A 23,200-nucleotide genomic window follows, 5' to 3' on the forward strand; every position below is an offset into this window, starting at 1 on the left:
GCTTCCATCCGTTGCTTCTTGTCCTGCCTTCAGGTCCTTTGGAGAAGAGGTGGACCCCTTCTTCTTTGGGGCAGCCAACAAGGCAACAAAACTAGGCTTGGAAATGGAGAAGCTCCCTCCAGGCCGGTCTTGAAAAATCAAGATTATTTACGAGAAATTTAGAATGCTGGAGATCAAAAGGTCCATTATTTGAGCGCCTGTTCTTTTTCCGAAGCCAAGTCAAACAAAGACCTACAAACTACCAGACAGGCACATTCCACACAAAGAAGAAACTTCACTACCCTCTGCCATTTCCCTACTTGCTTTTCCCACCTCAAAGCGATGGAGAAACAAATGTTGTCTTGTCGCCAAAGCATCGGGGAAAGTTGCTGTCATTCCAAGCAGTTCGTTACCCAATTGATCACGAAAACGTCAAAACCGTGGCAGGCTGCTTACACACTTCAAGAAGATCAACGAGCAACGAATTGGGCAAATTTGCTCAGGCCTTTTTTTATTCTTTCTTTCTTTCTTTGCACAACATGTTATGTTCCGCATCTTATTTTACCCTGTTTTACTTTCCACAAACACGAGGGGCTAGAAACTCGGTTGGAATTTTTAAAAAGTTGGGTTCATCTGCACCCAAGTGAGATGCCTCTAGGGCAGGGGTCTTCAAACTTGGCCCTTTGATGACTTGTGGACTTCAACTCCCAGAATTCTTCAGTCGGCCATTTTGATGAAACTGTGGGCTTGGATCCAGAGCAGGGGTCTTCAAACTTGGCCCTTTGATGACTTGTGGACTTCAACTCCCAGAATTCTTCAGTCGGCCATTTTGATGAAACTGTGGGCTTGGATCCAGAGCAGGGGTCTTCAAACTTGGCCCTTTGATGACTTGTGGACTTCAACTCCCAGAATTCTTCAGTCGGCCATTTTGATGAAACTGTGGGCTTGGATCCAGACCAGGGGTCTTCAAACTTGGCCCTTTGATGACTTGTGGACTTCAACTCCCAGAATTCTTCAGTCGGCCATTTTGATGAAACTGCAGGCTTGGATCCAGACCAGGGGTCTTCAAACTTGGCCCTTTGATGACTTGTGGACTTCAACTCTCAGAATTCTTCAGTCGGCCATTTTGATGAAACTGTGGGCTTGGATCCAGACCAGGGGTCTTCAAACTTGGCCCTTTGATGACTTGTGGACTTCAGCTCCCAGAATCCCTCAGCCAGGCACGAGGAATTCTGGGAGTTGAAATCCACAGGTCATCAAAGGGCCAAGTTTGAAGCCCCTTGCTCTATGGTGTCGGCGTTTTTGAACACCCTCTTCATGTTGTCCTGCCCGTTTGCTTGTTTCTAAAGTTATTTTAAGGTTTATTTTTATTGTTCTGGTTGTTGTTTTTTTTACGGCACACTAGCCAGAGTCGTTAAGTGTGAGATACGGTTGTTAAGTCACTTTTGACAGTGCCGTTGTGACTTTGAACGGTCACTAGATGTCAAAAGGACTACCTGTCCTGAACTGTGAGGCTACGGGCTACAGAAGAGTTAATTTTCAGCAGAAATGGATTACCGAAGGCATTATGAAGCTATTAAGTGCCTGGATAATTTAAGATCTCCACAATTGACAGCACAACTATTATTGGGTCTAATGCGAAAGATCAACCATCTTCTATCCTTGTCCTAGTTCAAAGCACGGTCAGGTGGAGATGGGTTCTAGATCCCATGACTTTAACCTTTAGCCTTCAGAAGTTGTGGGAGCTTCGTCCCTGGAAGCTTTCAAGAAGAGACTGGATGAACATCTGTCAGAAATGGTGTTGGGTCTCCTGCTTGGGCTAGATGACCTCCAAGATCTCTTTCAACTGTTATTCTATTCTATTCTATTCTGTTCTGCATTCTATTCTATTCTATTCTATTCTATTCTATTCTATTCTATTCTATTCTATTCTATTCTATTCTATTCTGTTCTGCATTCTATTCTATTCTATTCTATTCTATTCTATTCTATTCTATTCTATTCTATTCTATCCTGTAATTCAATTCAATTCAATTCAATTCTATTCTATTCTAATTCTATTCTGCATTCTATTCTATTCTATTCTATTCTATTCTATTCTATTCTATTCTATCCTATCCTATCCTATCCTATCCTATCCTATCCTGTAATTCTATTCTATTCTATTCTATTCTATTCTATTCTATTCTATTCTATTCTATTCTATTCTATTCTATTCTATTCTATTCTATTCTATTCTATTCTATTCTATTCTATTCTATTCTATTCTATTCTATTCTATTCTATTCTATTCTGCATTCTATCCTATCCTATCCTATCCTATCCTATCCTATCCTATCCTATCCTGTAATTCTATTCTGTTCTGTTCTGTTGTTCTATTCTATTGTTCTGTTCTATTTTACAGTACTCTACTCTAATCTATTCTATTCACTTCCTACGAGTTGATGTTTCCTTCTGATTAGTTGGCAAACACATGGTTATGCCCTAGAAAGCAGGCAAATTCTGCGTTCCTGCTCGCAGAATCCAGTGAAACACCGTACACAGGAAGCTGAGTTTTTGCTCTCAGTGGGATGTTCCCCTTTGCGACGCTTCCAGGAATATAAATGGGATGTGACCTCTTTACAGTGTTAGCACAAGCTCCGCAGACTTGGTGCTGCTAAATAAATGGCTCAGTTGCAGACATGAAAATCTGCTTACTGCAGAACCGAACAAAGAGAGAAGCCACCTGGAATTAAAGGAGAAGCTTCCTAAGAGTGAGGAGAATTAACCAGTGGAACAGCTTGCCACCAGAAATCGTGGGCGCTCCATCACTGGTGGTTTTTTAAGAAGACGCTAGAGTAGACAATCACTTGTCTGTGATGGTATAGGTTCTCCTGCTCAAGCAGGGGGCTGGACTAGAAGACCTCCAAGGTCCCTTCCAGCTCTATTCTATTATTATTATTATTATTATTAATTATTATTATTATTATTGACTGCAACCAAGCTGTGTGTGTTTGTGTGGATGTGTGGCAGTCAGCCCCGGGTTTAATTCTTATGCCCTTTCTTCTCACCCTCTTCATTTAAGAGACTTGAGGCTTGGAAAACACCTGATCCATGTTTACGCATTAATTCTGTCCAACACGAACAGTGCTGGGTCTGTCTCGACGGACCCAACCCTTACAGATTTAACAGAAGAACAGAAACGAAAGAATTTCTTTCCCAGACCTTCCGACTTTATAAGAGGAAATACCAGGGGATGAAGCAAAAAACACAGCATGCCCGCCCCCCTCTCTCTCCACCTTTCTCCCATTTGCACACAGGCAGTTATAAATCTCAGAACAGCCTTGTAGGCAGCAGGAAGCTAATTGCGTCTCTGGGGCAGAGAGAAAAGCCAAGGCTGAAATCCTAGTCAATGCAAGGTGGCTCAAAAGGATGAGGCAAAGACACCCGAAATGGAGAAAGGCCAGTAACTTCATCAGGAGGAGGAGGAGGAGGAGGAGGAGGAGGAGGAGGAGGAAGGTGGTGGTCCTTGAAGCTCTCTGAGCTTGCCTGTTTTCTTGCAGACGTTTCATAACCCAACTAGGTAACGTCATCACTGCCGCTTCTATTACCCTAGGCCTACTACTCTTCTTCCTTGGGTGCAGATGCAAAGTCCAGCTGCACCTTGGGCGGGGGAGGGGGGGTTTTCTGCCACGGGCAGGGGGTCGGACCAGAATGCCTCCTAGATGCCTTCCAACCGTATTACCCTATTTTCAGTGTTCTACCTCAAAGTTCAGACAATTCAGGCTTCCAACAACCCTGCTGCCATCTTCTGAACTCTCAGGTTTCTTTCCCCTATGTCTTCAAAATGGACAGTGGTGTGTGAGTGTGTGTGTGTGTGTGTGTGTGTGTGTGTGTGTAGGTATGGGTATAGGTATAGGTATAGAGGTGTAGATGTAGAGCCACGGAGGCGCAGTGGTTAGAATGCAGTACTGTAGGCTAACTCACTGCTCACTGCCGGCAGTTCGATTCTGACCAGTTTAAGGTTGCCTCAGCCTTCCAACTTTCCGAGGTCGGTAAAATGAGGAGCCAGATTGTTGGGGGCAATATGCTGGTTCTGTAAACCGCTTAGAGAGGGCTGTCCATCACTGTGAAATGGTATATAGGTCTAAGGGCCCTTCCTTCCTTCCTTCCTTCCTTCCTTCCTTCCTTCCTTCCTTCCTATATGTATATAGCATGTGTATTTGTGTGTTGTGTATGGGCATGGCTATATACTTTCTTTTGAGAGCGGGCAACAGAATTTCGTTTTTAATGTGGGCCAGTGTGCTCATAGTAAAAAAATGACAATAAAGATTATCTTATCGGAACGATGCTCAGAGGCCAAAACTTTGCAACTGTCCCAGCATGTTGGCTGCTTCTAAAATTGGACGGAGCAGCTGTTCCCTAGCAATGCCTGGCATCCGTCGTGTTCGTTTTTGGCAAATCACAGCTGGCTAGTTTTTCAATCCACAAGGAGCAGGGCAGTGGATGTGAGGAAAAGGTGCAGAGACGACCGCGCGGGAGGATTAAAAATAAAGACAGGAGGCAAGGAGCTGGAATTAGGCACGTCGACTCGCCAAGCAGCATCCATTTTTAACCCGTGTAAATCAAGCAAGCAACTGCCCAAAGGCTTAGAAAACTCCGTCTTCTCGAGCTGAGCGTTCCTGACTCTTAAAAATTTGGAGAATGAACTTCAGGATGCGAACAGGTGGTTTGTTTTTTTTGTTTTAAGCTGGGTTTGTGGCAAAAGCATTTTGGTTGCCACGTACTTGAATTTTTCTGAGGTTTTTTTTTAAGGTATTTGACGATAGAATTTCAGATTCCAAAAGCAAATGTGTTGTTTTTTTGGGGGGGTCAGGCTAACAAATGTCAATAGCGAACCATATAGATTCTTTCATTTTTTATTTTTTAGTTTTTTTAAAAAAAAATCTGTTTGGTTAGCATGACCTTACTCGCTAATCTTAGTAAAGGCCACACCGGGAATATGCTGTGTCCAGTTTTGGTCACCACATTACAAAAAAGATGTTGAGACTTTGGGGAAAATGCAGAGAAGAGCAACTAAAATGCTTAAGGGCCTGGAGACTAAAACATACAAAGAACAATTGCAGGAACTGGGTGTGGCCAGTCTAGAGAAAAGAAGGGGCAGGGATGACATGATAGCAGTCTTCCAATATCTCAAGGGTTGCCCCAAAGAAGAGGGAGTCAAGCTCTTCTCCAAAGCACCTGAAGGCAGGACAAGAAGCAAGGGATGGAAACTCATCAAGGAGAGAAGCAACCTGGACTTAAGGAAAAATAGAGTAGAGTAGAGTAGAGTGGAGTAGAGTGGAGTAGAGTGGAGTAGAGTGGAATAGAATAGAATAGAATAGAATAGAATAGAATAGAATAGAATAGAATAGAATAGAATAGAATAGAATAGAATAGAATAGAATAGAATAGAATAGAATAGAATAGAATAAACAGAGATGGAAGGGACCTTGGACGTCATCTAGTCCAGCCCCCTGCTCAGGCAGGAAACCCTATACCATTTCAGACAAATGGCTGTCCAGTCTCTTCTTAAAAACTTCCAGTGTTGGAGCACTCACCACTTCTGGAGGCAAGTCATTCCACTGGTTAATTGTTCTCACTGTCAGGAAGTTTCTCCTTAGTTCTAGGTTGCTTCTCTCCTTGACTAGTTTCCATCTGTTGCTTCTTGTCCTGCCTTCAGGCGCTTTGGAGAAGAGCTTGACTCCCTCTTCTTTGGGGCAGCCCCTGAGATACTGGAAGACTGCTATCATGTCCCCCCTGGTCCTTCTCTTCATTAAACTAGACCTACCCAATCCCAGCAACCATTCTTTGTATGTTTCAGCCTCCAGTCCCACCCCCGATCCTCTTCGTTGCTCTTCTCTGCACTCTTCCTAGCACATCTAGGATTAGATATTTTCCTCACTGAACAATGACAACAAGGTGTTGAAGAGTCACTGGAATCAGTTGGCCTCACGGGCGCCTGAATGTTTTTTGACATGATTCCAAGCTCAACAAGTCAACTTTTCCATGGATACTCGTATCGATGGCAGCTTAAAGGCTGAGTATTTTTGCCAACACCTGTTGAGTGTCCGTCAGCCCAAGAGATGAAACAGCAATGAAGCCAAGAATGCTATTTACTGGGGAAAATAAAGGGGACCTTGGAATGAAAACCTTTTTTATTATGAAATCCAAAGGGCTGACCCAGTCTCAGGATTCAGCTGGTGTCTAGATTTGAAGAGTAAGTTATGATTCCCAACATACCCACATATAGGCAGCATCTTTAAATCAACATGTTTTTTTTTCCTGGGATGATGCAGCTGCTTTAAAGCGTTCCCAGCGGATGCTACCGAAATACAGGTAGTTTTTGACTTACGGCGTTTCTTTTAATGACGGCACTGGAAAAAGTGACATACAACCGTCGCGGCACACACACACCGGGTCACGTGATCCAGCTTGGCATCTGACTCGCAAAATCCACTAAACTAAATGTCTCTCTTAGCAGCAGAAACCGCCGGCTCCACTGCGCTTGCGCGTTGAGGACCGTGTGCATCGTTGAGGGTGGGATGGTTAAAATCTGCCTAGCCCTCAGGTAGGATTCAAGACTACGAATGTAGGTGTTAAGACGTCAAGTCCAAAGACTCCTGGTCAAATCTTGTTTATTTACTTATTAAATTTATACACACCGCCCATCTAGGCCAAATCTTCCCTCAACACCGTGAACAAAGCAAATTCTTGCGAGAGGAAGGATGGCGGAGAGCCTGGGGCGGAGTTAAAAGAGGGATCAGCCTAGAATCCCTACATAGCTGCGCGCGACTAAGTCCAGCCGCTCGAATTCTGTTGGCCCTTATCAAACTCCTACCAGGTGCAGAATTTAGAGGTGGGCAGGATTCAGATCCAAAACAGGTAAAGGTGCTCCAGATCTGGAGTAGCGCAGACGTATTCCCCTTGTACCGTCAATAAGAGATGTTTCATCCTAGGCCAGATGAAGGAGTGGCAGAATCCGGAGGGGTGGAGTCAAAAGAGGGCTCAGCCTAGAATCCCATGGTAGGTACAAGCAAACTAAATCCACCCTCCCTTGAATTCTATTGGTTCTTACCAAACTCCTAGCAGGAGCTAACCCTTAGTTGAGAAGTTGCACAAGCTTTCCGCAATAAATCAGTTAACCGGACCTTCACGGGTGGACCTGGCCTTTCCTTCCTGACAAGAATTCACCTGTCTCTCACCTGACTCACCTGTTCACAGTCAAACACGGCGCCGTCCCCCTTAAGACGCCTGCAATTTTACGTACGCCCGCACCATGCTATTCCGACTTACAACTTCCTTAGCGGTTTATCACCTCGCGCTTTTCTCCACCAATCAATATTTCTGAAAAATACCCAAGAGAGATATTCAGGACTGTCTTTGCTTTGGCGCCCACACCTTGCGCGTACTATTTTAAGGGGACCTTGTGTACATCTGATACTGCAAGGCAACTTGATCCATTTCGATTTTTCCCCGTCAAATCTTGCGAGTCATCTCGGGATCCTTCCGAATCAGCTCCTAAACCTTCCCAACAGGCTTAGGAACCACGTCCAACAGCGACAGGCTAAACTTTTGAGCACGGTCTAAACACGAGAGAAATAGCCTTTCACGACGGTTATTACTCGCTCGAAAGATATACAAGATTTTTATTCCAACCCAAAGCCGTGTAAGAAGGGAGGGGAAAAAAAATCCCTCAAGCCTCTCCGGAGACGTGATATATACTTATTTTTGCTTATTTTGTTACATTTTATTACATGCACAATGTAAGAATACAGGAAGCTAAGAATAAATAACAAGCCCGTGTCAAGCTCGACGCTGTTCTAATTTCAGCAAGGCAATTTCATTTAGGTCAGTAGAGTAATTAAAAACAAAACACACCGTACAAAGCGTTTCTTCAAAGGCTATAAAGGCCTATCAGACAGACCAAGGCAAGCCAACCTGGTCTAATTACATGTATTTAAAAATCCTCTTCTCTTCCTCCACCTCTGTTTCTTTTCTTTTTAAAAAAAAACTCTAAACAAAACTTGGGTTTTGTAAGGAACACATGCCGAGGATTTACTGCTAAAAGTTATGGGTAGATTTCATTTCCTCCAATATTCCTGCAGCTACCCACACATTCACTACACCGATAACTTCATCCATTTTTTAAAATTTTAAAAGTGGAGATACACAGTTAAAAAACAGCCCAGATAACCTCAATAAGCAACAATCTTTCCAAAATCGTAACCAAAAATCCTAGTAATTATAGAGCGTCTCTCTCTCTCTCTCTCTCTCTCTCTCTCTCTCTCTCTCTCTCTCTCTCTCTCTCTCTCTCTGTGTGTGTGTGTGTGTGTGTGTGTCCTAGGCCATTCAAAGTTACTGAAAAAAGTGACTTTGGATGCTTGGCTACTGACTCATACTTACGACGGCTGCAGCGTCCCGTGGCTCACAACTTTTCCCACTTTCTGACAAGCAAAGTCAATGGGGGAAGCCAGAGTAGCTGAACAACCTTGTGTTACTAACTGAACAGCTGCAGCGATTGACAATTGTGGCAAGTAAGGTCGCAAAATGGGCAAGCTTTTTTATTAGATTATGGAATCAAATACAAACGTACAAAAGCTAACTATTAGCCCGATTAATTTAACAGCCGTGCTACTCATTTAACAGCCGCAGGGATTGGCTTAACGGTGGCAAGAAAGATCGCAAAACGGGGCAAAAGTCAACCATGGTCTCACTTAGCAACGGAAATGTGCGGCTCGTTTGTGGTTGTAAGTCGAGGATCACCTGTAAGAAGAACAGTCCAAATATGGTTAAAGAAATAGAAAGATTTTGGGTATAAGTGAAGATTAGTATAAGAGGGGTGAACCCCTCAAGTAATACAGTATTTTTTCTTTCTTTTTTTCTTCCGTGTTTTGGTTTTTTGACGTGAGAAATATAAAAAATGTTGGGATGGTTTATATCAAAGAAATGTTGCCTTTGTTTTTTCTTTCTTTCTTTCTTTCTTTCTTTCTTTCTTTCTTTCTTTCTTTTTCTTTCTTTCTTTCTCTTTCTTTCTTTCTTTCTTTCTTTCTTTCTAAGATATGAGAAATGTAAAAGTGTTGGGATGGCTTGTGCGAGAAAAAAGACTTAAATACTTAAGCGTCACTAATTTTGAGAAAATCTTAACTAGTAAGAACGCTTTCAATATTGTGGGGGAAACAAATTTAAATAAGAATTTTGTAAACAGGATCTATGACGAGGCAACCAAGACGATCGATCAGAGAAAGAAGCTTTATATTGATGTGGTTATTATTTGCAGAAAGATGAGAAAAATGTCTACGTTTGTCATTCATTCAAATAATAAGAAATGTATTAATTTAAGGTTGGCAAAAGAGAACATTATTTGGAAGCAGAGAAAATCAAGTAAAGCCATTACATGGACTATAGAATTACAATTAACCAATGGAACAGCCTGCCTCCAGAAGTTGTGAATGCTCCAACACTGGAGGTTTTTAAGAAGAGACTGGACAGCCATTTGTCTGAAATGGTATAGGGTTTCCTGCCTGAGCAGGGGGTTGGACTAGATGACCTCCAAGGTCCCTTCCAACTTTATTATTGTTATTATTATAAAAAATGTTATTGTTTTTTTAAATACTAACCTAGGCAACACGCTGTTTACCAAATATTAAGGTGATTATGTTAAAAATCAACAAAACATTTTTTTAAAAAAAAGAACAATGCAATGGGAATACGGTAATTTAAATTTTCAGCTTCCAGACCACATTCTCTTCCCCAGCAAAATCGTTCTGACCAAACCTGGTGAACTTGTTCACTAATGACCCTACAAAATAACGAACCGAGTAAATCATTTTGTTACGCCCGATTTTCAGTCCGAAAAACAAGCCGTTTTCAAACATGGGATTTTTAAAACATATTACTCCAAAGGTCACCTTACTCTAAAATATTGCTGCTCTGCCGATCCAATAATTTAGCTTATCAGATTTCAGCCTCAGACCCTGAAATAAATCTCCTTGGAAACTTCACCCACGCTTAGTAACTAATTAAAGAAGCTTTGGAGACGGGATGGAGCTAGAATAATGCTGTTTTATAGGAGATATAAAAGGAGTCATCTACTCCAGAGGCCCCCAACCTTTTGGGCACCAGGAACCAGTTCCGTGGAGAGAGGGTTTTCCGCGGACTGGAGTGTGTGTGGTTTTGTGTGCTGCCTGCATCCCGCGGAGGGGGCTTTGCTTGTTTGTGAGGACTGGTTGCTGGCATGCCGCAGCCCGGTACCGGTCCACAGATCAGGGGTTGCGGACCCCTGATCTACTGCACAGAAGCTCACCCTTTGGAGAGCCGAGAAATCCAGATTCAGAGTCTGGAGGTGTGCAGGATTCAGATCCAAAACAGGCAAAGCTGCTCCGGATCTGGACTAGCGCAGACATATTCCCCTTGTACCGTCAATAAGAGATGTTTCATCCTAGGCCAGATGGAAGAGAAGGAGTGGCAGAATCTGGGTGATGGAGTCAAAAGAGGGCTCAGCCTAGAATCCCATGGTAGCTACAAGCAAACTAAGTCCACCCTCCCTTGAATTCTATTGGCCCTTCTCTAACTCCAGCAAGTGCTAACCATTAGTTGGGAAGATCCCTAATGAATCAATTTAATTGGACTTTCACGTGTGGAGCTGGTCTTTCACGGCGGACACTAGCATAGTTGCCACATGATGTGCCACCAGGAAGCAACTGCATGGAGATTTTCTCCAGGATGGTGTTCCTCCCACGTGGTCCTTCACGTTTTCCAAAGATGTAGCCAGCCCTGCTCTGATTGAATTCATCTCCTTGTTTTCTTGGCTAGCCAAGTATTCTCCAAGACCAAAGTTCACGTCTGCCCATCCTGCTTTCTCAAAGTCCAACTTTTGACTTTCACAGAGCATCACGGGGACAAGGGTGGCCTATCACAATTCCGATCTTGGTCGGCACCATCTCAAGCCAGTATCTGAATAACAGACCAGCAACACAACGCCGTTGTTTCCGATTTAGCAACAGTTGATTCCATCAAGACATAGGCAGACTGTTCCTAATTCAAAAGGATAGCTTTTTCAGCCAGGGTATATCTCTAGTCTAGGGGAAACAGCCTGAAAGCAAAATGCCCAGAGAAAACAGAAAACCCCACGTTTGATGCTGGTTTAGCACCAAGTAGGAAGTCTTCTCATCAGCTGGAAAAGTTTGTAAGAAGCACGGATCCACGGGGAAACTCTCGCTGGCTTGACAGAATCGTCAGATTTTCGCAGCCCAACAATACTGGCAGAAACGACGAATTAGTGCGATTCTTATGGCTGCATTTATCTTCCTGTAAGAACTGCGGGACAAATAACTCTTTTTGCACATGTTCTTCCTATGCGAGCTTTAAGACATTTCCCCCCCCCACAAAAAAACTATCAGCATTAATATTTCAGAGTTACAGCCGTTTTCCCTAGTTTGAATCTTTGGATGGGCTTTTCCCAGCCAAAAGGATCTGGAAACTGTGCAAGTATGTCAAGACGACGGATGTGTTTTAAATATTCATTGTATTTATGTTGAGAGGGAGAGAAGGAGAGAGAGAGAGAGAGAGAGAAGGAGGGAGGGAGGGAGAGATAAAGAGGTAAACATAGATATAAAAATATTGATATAGCTTAGATATATATAAAGATACTGGTAATCCTCAACTTAGCAGCCACAACTGAGCACAAACTTTGTTGTTAAGTGAGTTAAGTGAATTTTGCACCATTTTACGATCTTTCTTGCCACGGTTAAGTGAATCACTGCACTTGTTAAGTTAGTAACACGGACGTTAAGTGAATCTGCCTTCCCCGTTGACTTTGCTTGTCAGAAGGTCGTAGGTGTGACCGTGGGACGCTGCAACCGTCATAAATATGAGGCATTTCCAAGTGTCTGAATTTTGATGACATGACCCCGGGGATGCTGCAACGGTCGTAAGTGTGAAAAACGGCCATAAGTCAACTTTTCCCAGTGCCGTTGTAACTTTGAACGGCCACTAAATGAATTGTAAGTGGAGGACTACCTGCGTAGATGGATAAGTGTGTGTGTGTGTGTGTGTGTGTGTGAGAGAGAGAGAGAGAGAGAGGAGAGGAAGAGAAAGAGAAAAAGAGAGAAAGAAAAAAAGAGAGAGAAAAAGAAAGCAAGAGACAGAGAAAGAGAAAAAGAGAAAGAGAAAAAAGAAAAAGAGAGAAAGAGAAAGAAAAGAGAGAAAGAGAATGACAGAGAGAGAGAGAGAGAGAAGAGAGAAGAGAGAGAGAGAAGGAGAGTCACGGAGTTGGTTTTTCAATGCCTAAAGCAGAACTAGAACTCACCGGCGCCTGGTTGCTAGGCCAATGGAAAAGCCAGACGTATTTCCAGAACTAATCACCGAAGAGTACTTTTTTCTGATACGCCCCCTACTCCATTATAGGCCTATGAGGCTGTGGCCTAAGGGTATTAACCCACAACAGGTAGCTTTGGCCTGACGCATTATTTCCACGAAACGGAGACCCCCTCCCTTTGACGAAAGGCCTCACTGCGCCCAGAATCTTCTCCTCCCTATAAAAGTCCTTTTAAACATTTAACATTTACAGGCAAATTTAAGTCCCAAATTCACGCAATGAATGCCACAGGGCAATGATCTGGCTCCCTAGGTGAACTTTTAAAAACGTCAGGATTATTTTAATACACTCTGACAAGGTCTGAATTTTAAACACAAACTTGGCTAGGCAAATTGTGTTTTACTGCGTACTTTCAAGGCAAGCAAAACCAATCAATCCACACAGATCTAACGGCCGAATGAAAATTAATCCAAACGCAACTCCCTCAGCGGTTCTAAGAGTATATGAAAAAATAACCATCCAGCGCAATTAGAACCATCGCAATTCTCCTTATTAAAACCTAATCTGAATTGCACCACCCTCAGAAGGAAAAGGGTGAGCCTTGCGACAAGACACGGCTAAATTCAGATGGGCCACATTTTGTTTTGTCGTCCTTTAAAAACGTTACATTAAAAACTAGATCACCTTCCTGGAAAAAAATCTTTAAGAGGAGGCATAGAAAACATTCTCTGGAGTCTTGACACCAAGCACAACCAGATTTCGTATTAAAAATGCTACCCAAGATTATACTTTATTATATCAAACCCTGCATTAAAAAAATTAAGGGAAACGTACAACAGTCATCAAATGAAAAATATGTTGTGTTGATAGGTTAGTAGTGCTGGATAGCATACAAGATTGGTTTAATGGTTAAGGCACCAGGCTGGAAGCCAGGAGACTGTGAATTCTAGTGTCGCCATAGGCCTGAAAACTGACTGGGTAACTATTCTATTCTATTCTATTCTATTCTATTCTATTCTATTCTGTTCTGTTCTGTTCTGTTCTGTTCCTATTCCTATTCCTATTCCTATTCCATTCTATATTTTCTATTCTATTCTATTCTATTCTAATTTCTATTCTATTCTAATTTCTATTCTATTCTATTCTATTCTATTCTATTCTATTCTATTCTATTCTATTCTATTCCATTCCATTCCATTGTATATTCTATTCTATTCTATTCTATTCTATTCTATTCTATTCTGTTCCTATTCCTATTCCATTCTATATTTTCTATTCTATTCTATTCTAATTTCTAGTCTATTCTAATTTCTATTCTATTCTATTCTATTCTATTCTATTCTATTCTGTTCCTATTCCATTCTATATTTTCTATTCTATTCTATTCTATTCTATTCTATTCTATTCTATTCCTATTGCATTCCATATTCCATATTCCAATTCTATTCTATTCTATAACTATTCCTATTCCATTCCATATTTTCTATTCTATTCTATTCTAATTTCTATTCTGTTCTATTCTATTCTCCTTTCTCAACTATTCTATTCTATTCTCTATTCTATTCTATTCTTTCTATTTTATTCTATTCTATTCTTAATTCTATTCTATTCTATTCTTAATTCTATTCTATTCCTATTCCATTCCATATTTTCTATTCTATTCTATTCTATTCTAAATTCTATTCTATTCTATTATTCTATTCTATTTTATTATTCTATTCTATTCTATTCCATATTTTCTATTCTATTCTATTCTATTCTATTCTATTCTATTCTATTCTATTCTATTCTATTCTATTCTTCATTATTCTATTCTATTCTATTCTATTCTATTCTATTCTATTCTATTCTATTCCTATTCTATTCTATTCTATTCTATTCTATTCTATTAATTTTTCATTGTTGTTGTAACTTTGAACAGTCACTAAATGAACTGCTGTAAGACGAGGAGTTACCTGTATGACCAAGCTATAACGCTGTATAAACGTGAGATCGAGAGTGATGCTTTGCAAACTAAAGAGACGGCAAAGTCTGAAGCAAAGGCCGTCCGTGCGAGATCAGGCACGTGCACAGAAAGCTAAATTCATCTGCAATGGTTACCAACTTAATCTATATAAAGACCAGACTAATATAGCTAAGTCTCATGTTTCATCTTTCACTCTTCTGAATGTCCTGGACCACCGGGTTTCATCTTACGGGACCTCGAGAGGAATTTTAAAGTGAAGGCGTGTGGATTCTCTGGCTGTGTGATAAAGTCACGGAGCAAAAATAAAAATAAGCCAATCTGCCACCATCATAAAATAAAACATTGATCATCTGTGTATGTCACATTAAATGTAGCAATGGTATAATATTCTTCCCGGTTTTGATTTTCTGGAACTTTTGAATCCCAAAAGACATCTTTCCCACAACACGCCTGACATCACTATTGTGGCAAAGAAAAAAGTCTGGTCCAGGTGATGCACGAAGGGAAGAGAAAAAAATAACAAAATATCGTGATTTGCAAATTGACCTTGAGCGACTATGGAGGTACAGATCAAGGCTTCTACCAATAGCAACAGGGGCCCTTGGAGGCAATAGCCAAAGGGCTGCCCAGACACATGGAGATCCTGAACTTATGAGACCAGGATACCCTGACTTTGCAAAACAACCACCTTACTCGGACCTGCCTATGTACTCAAGAGATTACCTTAGCAGCTCTCTTAGGGCCTTGGTTAGGACCTGAACTGCTACGTTTTTACTAGTCCCAGACTGTGAATTGAACTGAAGATGAAGATGAAGAGGAGGAGGAGGAGGAGGAGGAGGAGGAGGAGGAGAAGGAGAAGGAGGCAGAGGCGGAGGAGGAGGAGAAGAGGAGGAAGAAGAAGAGGAAGAGGAGGTGGAGGAGGAGGAGGAAGAAGAAGAAGAAGAAGAAGAAGAAGAAGAAGAGGAGGAGAAGGAGAATGCAGAGGAGGAGGAGGGGAGGAGGAGGAGGAGGAGGAGGAGGAAGAAGAAGAAGGCAGAGGAGGAGGAGAAGAGAAAGAGGAGGAGAAGAGGAGGAGGAGAAGGAGGCAGAGGCGGAGGAGGAGGAGGAGAAGAGGAGGAAGAAGAAGAAGAGGAAGAGGAGGTGGAGGAGGAAGAAGAAGAGGAAGAAGAAGAAGAAGAAGAAGAGGAGGAGGAGGAGGAGGAGAATGCAGAGAAGGAGGAGAAGAGAAAGAGGAGGAGAAGAGGAGGAGGGGAGGAGGAGGAGGAGGAGGAGGCAGAGGTGGAGAAGGAGAAGAAGAGGAGGAAGAAGAAGAAGAGGAGGAAGAAGAAGAAGAGGAGGAGGAGGAGGAGGAGAAGAGGAGGAGGAAGAAGAAGAAGAAGAAGAAGAGGAGGAGGAGAATGCAGAGGAGGAGGAGAAGAGAAAGAGGAGGAGAAGAGGAGGAGGAGGAGGAGGAGGAGGAGGAGCTGTTCCACTGGTTAATTGTTCTCACTGTCAGGAAGTTTCTCATTTCCAGGTTGCTTCTCTCCTTGATGAGTTTCCATCCATTGCTTCTCCTCCTGCCCTCTGTTGCTTTGGAGAATAGTTTGACCCCCCCCCCCGTCTTCTTTGGGGCAGCCCCTCAAATACTGGAGGACTGCTCTCCTGTCCCCCCTAGTCCTTCTCTTGTCTAGGCTGGCCATACCCAATTCCTGCAATAAAGGTTTTAAATGGTTGAAACAAGGAAAGACCAAGCCATCCAAGAAAACAGCGCGAGGACACATCAGCCAGGAGCCAAGTTCAACGCAACCCTCCACCCATTCTGGGTCATCCATCCGTTTTTTGCAGAATGGGACAAAAGCGTTTGCGGAAATAAAACAAATATAAGACACCCCCCCGCCCCCGCCAGGCCGACTGAATAGGAACTGCATCTAGTAATTTTTTTGACAAATAAATGAAAAATAAAAGAGAAGCGGGGTGGGGGGGAGAGGGGAAGGCCCTCATTCAATGATTCCCGAGAGGAGGATAGGAATGAACTGGGATGCAGTGATTATCTGAGGATTACTTAAACGTTGTGTTTAATAAATATTAATAATACTTCCAGCCAGGAAGGTGGGAATGAAGTGGGATACTGCAATTATCTGAGGATTGCAGAGAAGAGGGTGGGATGCAGGGATTGTTGGATCGTTCCAGAGAGGAGTTATTTAAATGTTGTAAGCGCCCAAGAGCCACCTCCTTGGTGCAAGCAGGGTGGTTGTACAAACTCACTGAATAACTACTGCTAACAATCGAATCATCATGGGAGGGAGGGAGGGAGGGAGGGAGGGGGAAGTGAACTGGGAGCCAAACTACAGGGGATGATGGGCTTCGCTCCCAAATTATTCTCCAGGGTCCCCCTGACATCCTCCACCCCGCTCACATCCATCGGCAGCCCCTCCTCACCACCGATTTCCAATCCGCGTCTGGGAAGAAGGGGAGAGCGGTGGCCTTCCTGGAGCTGCTGATCTTTTTTTGCTTTTTTCTTCCTCTTCTTCCTCCTCCTCCTCCTCCTCCTTCCCCCCTCCCCAGGGGAGAGCAGCCCCCCCCCGCGATTAAGAGCTTAAAGCCAAGAGGGGCTTCCCTCCCACCACCCAGCCTCCTCCTCCTCCTCTACCCATCTGCCCCGTAGGAGGAATTCTGCACTGTTGCAGGGCAGGGGAGCAGGTGAGGCAGCGGAAGGGGGAAAGGGAAGGGAAGGGAAGAGGGAAGGGGGAAGAAGGGGAAGGGAAGAGGGAAGGGGAAGGGAAGGGGGAAAAGAAGGGGAAGGGAAGAGGGAAGGGGGAAGGGAAGGGGAAGGGAAAGGAAGAGGGAAGGGAAAGGAAGAGGGAAGGGGGAAAGGAAAGGGAAGAGAAGGGGGAAGGGGAAGGGAAGGCAGAGGAGAAGGGGGGAAATGAGGCAGGAAGGAAGGGAAGGCCCCCTCCCCTCCCTCCCCCCCTGCAGCCTACCTCGATCCAGCGGCGGGCTTCGGCCAGGGCGGGCTCGGGCGGCGGTGCCGGAGCCGGAGCCGGGCTGGCCATCTGCAGCGCAGCCTCCCGGGCGCGGCGGGGAGCGGGCGGAGCGGGCCACCCCCGCCTCCTCCTCCTCCTCCTCCTCCTTCCTTCCTCCCTCCTTCCTTCCTCCTGCAGAGGCGGCGGCGGTGGCGGCGGGGAAAGCGCAGGAGCGGCGGCCGCTGGCAGCCCCGGCTGCCTTCGGGCACGCGGCGACCCCCGGCCGGCGTCCCCGGCTGGCTCCGCCCGGCCGCCCAGGCGCGCCCCCGACGGCACAGCTGCTCCCGGGCGCGCCCCCGAGCCCGCCCCCCCCCCAGCCCCGCCTTGCCACATTTGAGGGGCTGCCCCCAATCCGGGGGGGGCGGGGGGGTCCTGGCCTTTTCTGTCGCTGAGCGAGACGGGGCTGAAGCGCCTGGGCCCGTTGGAGGTCCGGAGGTACCTTGGGAGGTCATCTAGCCCGACCCTCGCCCCAGCAGGAGCGCCCCTACGCCGGCTTCGCCCCCTTCTACGACCTTTCTGGCGGCCGCCGCCGCTAAGCGGATCGCCCGGCTTTGCTGCTCATGAAGCTGGCAGAAAGGGGAATTTCAACCAGCAAATTAGTAAAGTTAAATTAGTAAAGTTAAATTAGTAAAGTTAAATTAGTTACCCGGTTGGTAAGGAAATCTGGCCAAGCCCCACTGGCTTTGCTTGTCAGGTCTCAAAATGGGACCAACACACACACACACACACACACACACACACACACACACACACGTGTGCACACACACACACACACACACACACACACACACACACACACGTGCGTGCACAGACACACACACACACACACACGTGCGCACACACACACACACGTGCACACACACACAACACACACACACACGTGCACGCACACACACACACTGGAATGGTCATAAATATGATGCACACACACACTGGAATGGTCATAAATATCACATACACACACACACACACACACAAAGAGAGAGAAATGGTCATAAATATGAGTCAGTCATGCCAAGCCTCCAAATTTTGAACCCGTCACCTTGGGGGATGCTGCAACGGTCGTTAAGTGTGAAAAACGGTTGTAAGTCATTTTTTTTTTCATTGCCATTCTCATTTCAGTCACTAAATGAACTCTTTGTCAGCCGAGGACTAACCGTAAATTGTTGAACACTCCCCTTCTTTTGTGTGTAAAAGCAATGTCCTTCCTTTTGCCATTTGCCCCCTATTATTATTATTATTATTATTATTATTATTATTATTATTATTATTATTATTATTATTATTATTATTATTATTATTATTATTTCAGTACTGTTGCTTTCATGTAAAGAAAAAAAAAGAAAATAAAAAAATAAAAGCCAAAAAAAACAAAGGGGAGGGTGGGAAAAAGTGAACTTTTGCAGTTGTTAAATTAGTAACATAGTTATTAAGTGGATCCTGACTTGGCTTCTCACAAGATCGCAAAAGGGGATCACCTGACACCCTAAACCCCCCCCCAGACACCGCGACCGTCATAAATATGAGTCAGTTGTCAAGCATCCAAATGTAAATCACGTGACCATGGGAGGTGGGGTGGGGTGGGAAGAAATGCTGCAACGGTCGTAAGTATGGGGAAAAAAACCACTCCTAATGTCACTTTTTTCAATGCCTTTATAACTTCGGTCACTAAGGGAGCTGTTGGAAGTCGAGGACTGCCTGTATTCGTTATTATTTTTGTACACCTTTTATTATTATTATTATTATTATTATTATTATTATTATTATTATTATTATTATTATTATTATTATTATTTTATTCTTAGTATTGGAAAATGTTGGCTTGTTTATTTTTCTTTTTTTTCTTTGATGTTTTCACTTTGGAATTCAATTTTAAAAATTATACATTAAAAAAAAAACCGTAAGAAGACCGTAGCAGCAAGGGGGCCTCAAAAAGACATACACCCCCCGCAAACAAGGGTGTTGTCTTTGACATATAACGATTTGTTTAGCGACCATTTGAAGTTGCAACGGCACTGAAAAAAGTGACTTATGACCGTTTTTCAACGTTACATCCTTTGCAGCATCCCCCAAGGTCACGTGATAAAAATCCAGATGCTTGGCAATTGACTCATAGTTACGACCATCCCAATGTCCCGGGGTCACGTGGCCCCCTTCTGTGACTTTCCGACAAGCAAAGTCAATGGGGGAAAGCTGGATTCACTTAACAACCGTGTTACATCATCATCATCATCATCATAGTAATAATAATAGTAATAATAATAATAAAGTTGGAAGGGACCTTGGAGGTCTTCTAGTCCAACCCCGGCTCAGGCAGGAAACCGTATATCAGGAAAACTCCAAAGAAAACAGCAGCGACTGGGGGAGGGGAGGGAGATAAGATGCTGCCCCCCCGCCCAAAAAAAGTCCCTGAATTTTGAAACAAGCAGATTTTTGGCCTCAGTTTTTTCATCAGCGAAAACTCTGTGCCTCTTTCAGCCGAGCATCATACAGTAGCTGTGCTTTCTGTTGCTATGGAAACAGGCCAGGAATACCCTAAGATACCATGACTTGTTTTTTTTAAGCCTATAGTGTTGCATAATGGAATATATTATATAAATACATACATACGTGTGTGTGTGTGTGTATACACACATTCACACACATATGTACATATACATACAGTATTCTCTTTCTATATCATGTATATCTATATCTATCATCCCTATCTATCTATCTATCTATCTATATCTATCCTGTCATCTATCATGTATATCATCTATATCTATCATCCATATCTATATCTATCTCTTTATCTTGTCATCTATTTATCTATACTGTCATCTATCTATCTATCTATCTATCTATCTATATATCATCTATCTATCATCTATCTTTTTATCTACCTACCTACCTATCATGTATATCATCTATCTACATCCATCATCCATATCTATATCTATCTATACTGTCATTTATCTCTCTCTATCATCTGTCTATCATCTATTTCTGTGTGTGTTTATATTATACACATACATACACACAGAGACACACTCACACAGAGGATCATATAGTGACTAGCTGCCATTTGACAGCTTATACAGGAGGAAAAGCAGATTTTCTGCAACTAACGAATAGTGCCCTTAACTGGATAAATGACCCAGATATTAATATATAAAAAACATGCATTCCGTTTTCATGAACCAACATATTTTAAATTGGAACCTATAACTTAAATATAATTTCTTGAATTCCTCAAACTGCACAAAATTCATTATGTATTTCCATCATACACATACCCATAGTAGTAGGTGCTCCTGCAATATAATTTTATTTCTGTTATCCATGTGCTGCTTGCTGTATCTTAAATAAATAAGTAAACAAATAAATAAATGTGTATGTGCCTGTACCTCTCCTATAGGGTTAGGATTAGGTCACCATGAACTCGAGAGCAAAATGGACATTGCCAACAAACTCGGAGTGCTTGGGTATGGTTAGGAGGGCACTGACTTTTCTAGCCTGCCCTATCTGTGTTTCTTGGTAAAATACATGGGAAAATCCCATTGGAGGAAAATTCCACTTAGGTTTAGGGTTAGGTCACCATGATCTCGTGGAGCAAAATGGACATTGCCAACAAACTCGGAGTGCTTGGGTATGGTTAGGAGGGCACTGACTTTTCTAGCCTGCCCTATCTGTGTTTCTTGGTAAAATACATGGGAAAATCCCATTGGAGGAAAATTCCCTATATCAAGCAATTATGCTATTCTCCCAGGTGACATCAGGTTGCATTTATCACACCGGAAAGGAATTTTCAGATTTTTCCTCTCTCTTTCTGAGTAGAACTAAAACAAAGTTCCTTTTAATTTTATTTACCTTCGGCCTCTAATTTTACTTTCTCTCCATTTAAAATAAAATAAATAAAAATAAAAATAAATAAATAAAATTTCTTATTTTTCCCAGTTCATTGTGTCTCCTGTGACTAAGTGTTTTTTTTTTTAAAAAAAGCTGCATGAAAATGTTAAGGTATGGTGTAGAGCCAGGCATATTTTGCAAATGATTCCACGTCTTGTGTAGACACAGCCCATCTCTGTTACTCGTTCAAGCAGACCCTCTTTACAGCTCGTCCTCAATTTACAACCACAACTGAGCCCAAACCTTCTGCTGCTAAGCGAGGCATTTGTTCATTAGCAACCAGGCAACAGAAATGTTGGGCTCAGAAGACCACCGCTTACAGTCACAGGTGAGCCCGACGTTTGCTTTCTTAAGTGAAACATGGCTCCAGTGGGTTTTGCCCCATTTTATGACTTAGCGTGCCACCGTTGCTAAGTGGGGTCCCTGCAGCTGTTCGATTAGTGACACGGTTGTTAAACGAATCTGGCTTCCCCCTTTGACTTTACTGGTCACAAAAGGGGATCACGTGACACCCCCGGGCACTGCATCCGTCCTAAGTACCCGCCGGTAGCTGAGCTTCTGGATTTTGATCACGTGACCCTGGGGATGGCTGCAACAGTCGTGAGTGTGGAAAAACGGCCCTAAGTCGCTTTTTTTCAATCCCGTTGTAACTTTGGTCACTAAATGAACAGTCGTAAGTCAGGGGCTTCCTGCATTAGCCCTCTGCTTTGATCTGGCAGGTTTTGGGTCAGATCTATGAAACAGGAAACTTGTCGTGGTAAGCCAGCCGATCCGCCTGCAGCTCAAACCGGCTTTCTCTACTCACAGCAGATACAATAAGCCTCGGTCTCCTTATAAACCGGCATCCAAGTATCCCCCACGGTGCCCTGTTCAAAGACCGATAACAAACATGGTTATTCCTGTTTCGAACTCAACTGGAACCCATCCAGAAAGTCTCGCAAGGCTTCCTTGAAACCGCCTCTCCCGGTTTCAAACTGTTCCAAGAATTTCCTTCCTTTGAATAGCTCGCAAGCCTCCTCCTTTCCCAACGCCTCCGATCATAAACCGGGGTTTAGGATAGAGATTATGGTTTATGGAATAGGGTTTTGCTTCCACTTGCTACCAAGTAATACTTTACAAAAAAAAACAACAACAATAACTTCTCGGGAAACCAGACTGCTTTCCAAAGTAAGCCCTGCAAAGGATCGCCCTGGCACACATCAAGAACATCTCAAAAACCCACCAGCAGAATATTACAGCCACACGGACTCACACTAACACACAAAACGACAAAAGCCTGCCAAAGCACCCCAAGTAAAAGCAGTCTAATCTAATCTAATCAAGGAGAGAAGGAGCAACCTGGAATTAAGGAGAATTTTCCTGGCAGTGAGAACAATTAACCAGTGGAACAACTTGCCTCCAGAAGTGGTGGGTGCTCCCAACACTGGAGGTTTTTAAGAAAAAAGTGGACAATTTGTCTGGAATGGTATAGGGCAGGGGGTCCCCAACCCCTGGTCCATGGACCGGTACTGGGCTGCAACACGCCAGCAACCGGTCCACACAAACAAGCAAAGCCCCATCCGTGGGATGCAGGCAGCACACAAAACCAGGCCCCCTCCGGTCTACAGAAAAAAACCTCTCTCCACGGAACTGGTCCCTGGTGCCCAAAAGGTTGGGGACCTCTAATTTAGGGTCTCCTAGTTGGACTAGAAGACCTCCAAGGTCCCTTCAGCCTTGTTATTCTGTGCCGATTGGGAAGGTTCTGAAAAAAAATATTTCACGTCTGCCATCTAGTGAGGAAAAACGAGTATTAAAAACAAACAAAATACCTAAGTCAATGGCATTTTCAACCTCCAAATTTCAGTGTGGTGGAAAATTGCGCAAGGGCTGCCTTCCCGTGTCAATGTCAAATCCGGTGACAGGTGATGTAAGTTCATACGCTTGTTGGAAATGATTTTAAAGATGGCTCCTTGGAAATTTACCTCAAGGACTCAGGAAAACAGAGCATCCATCAGTGGCTAAGTAAGCGAAGCCTGCTTTGAGGTG

At 43.5% G+C, this 23,200-nt stretch overlaps 1 protein-coding gene across 8 annotated transcripts in view; it reads right to left on the bottom strand.

Moving 5' to 3' along the window:
• Window positions 1-17,345, bottom strand: part of LIMCH1 (LIM and calponin homology domains 1) — a 171,386-nt gene extending 154,041 nt beyond the window's left edge. For 7 of the 8 annotated variants that reach the window (XM_081332433.1, XM_081332432.1, XM_081332441.1 and 4 more), the window contains exon 1: window positions 17,243-17,345. In XM_081332433.1, the coding sequence (XP_081188559.1) occupies window positions 17,243-17,314 (72 nt within the window). In that variant the 5' untranslated portion in view covers window positions 17,315-17,345. The remainder of the gene's footprint in view (window positions 1-17,242) is intronic. The other variant, XM_081332437.1, reaches the window with a different exon arrangement.
• Window positions 17,346-23,200: the final 5,855 nt, after the last annotated feature.

The sequence above is a fragment of the Vipera berus genome (genome assembly GCF_964194415.1).
Source record: "Vipera berus genome assembly, chromosome: 7".
Taxonomy (NCBI): Eukaryota; Metazoa; Chordata; class Lepidosauria; order Squamata; family Viperidae; genus Vipera; species Vipera berus.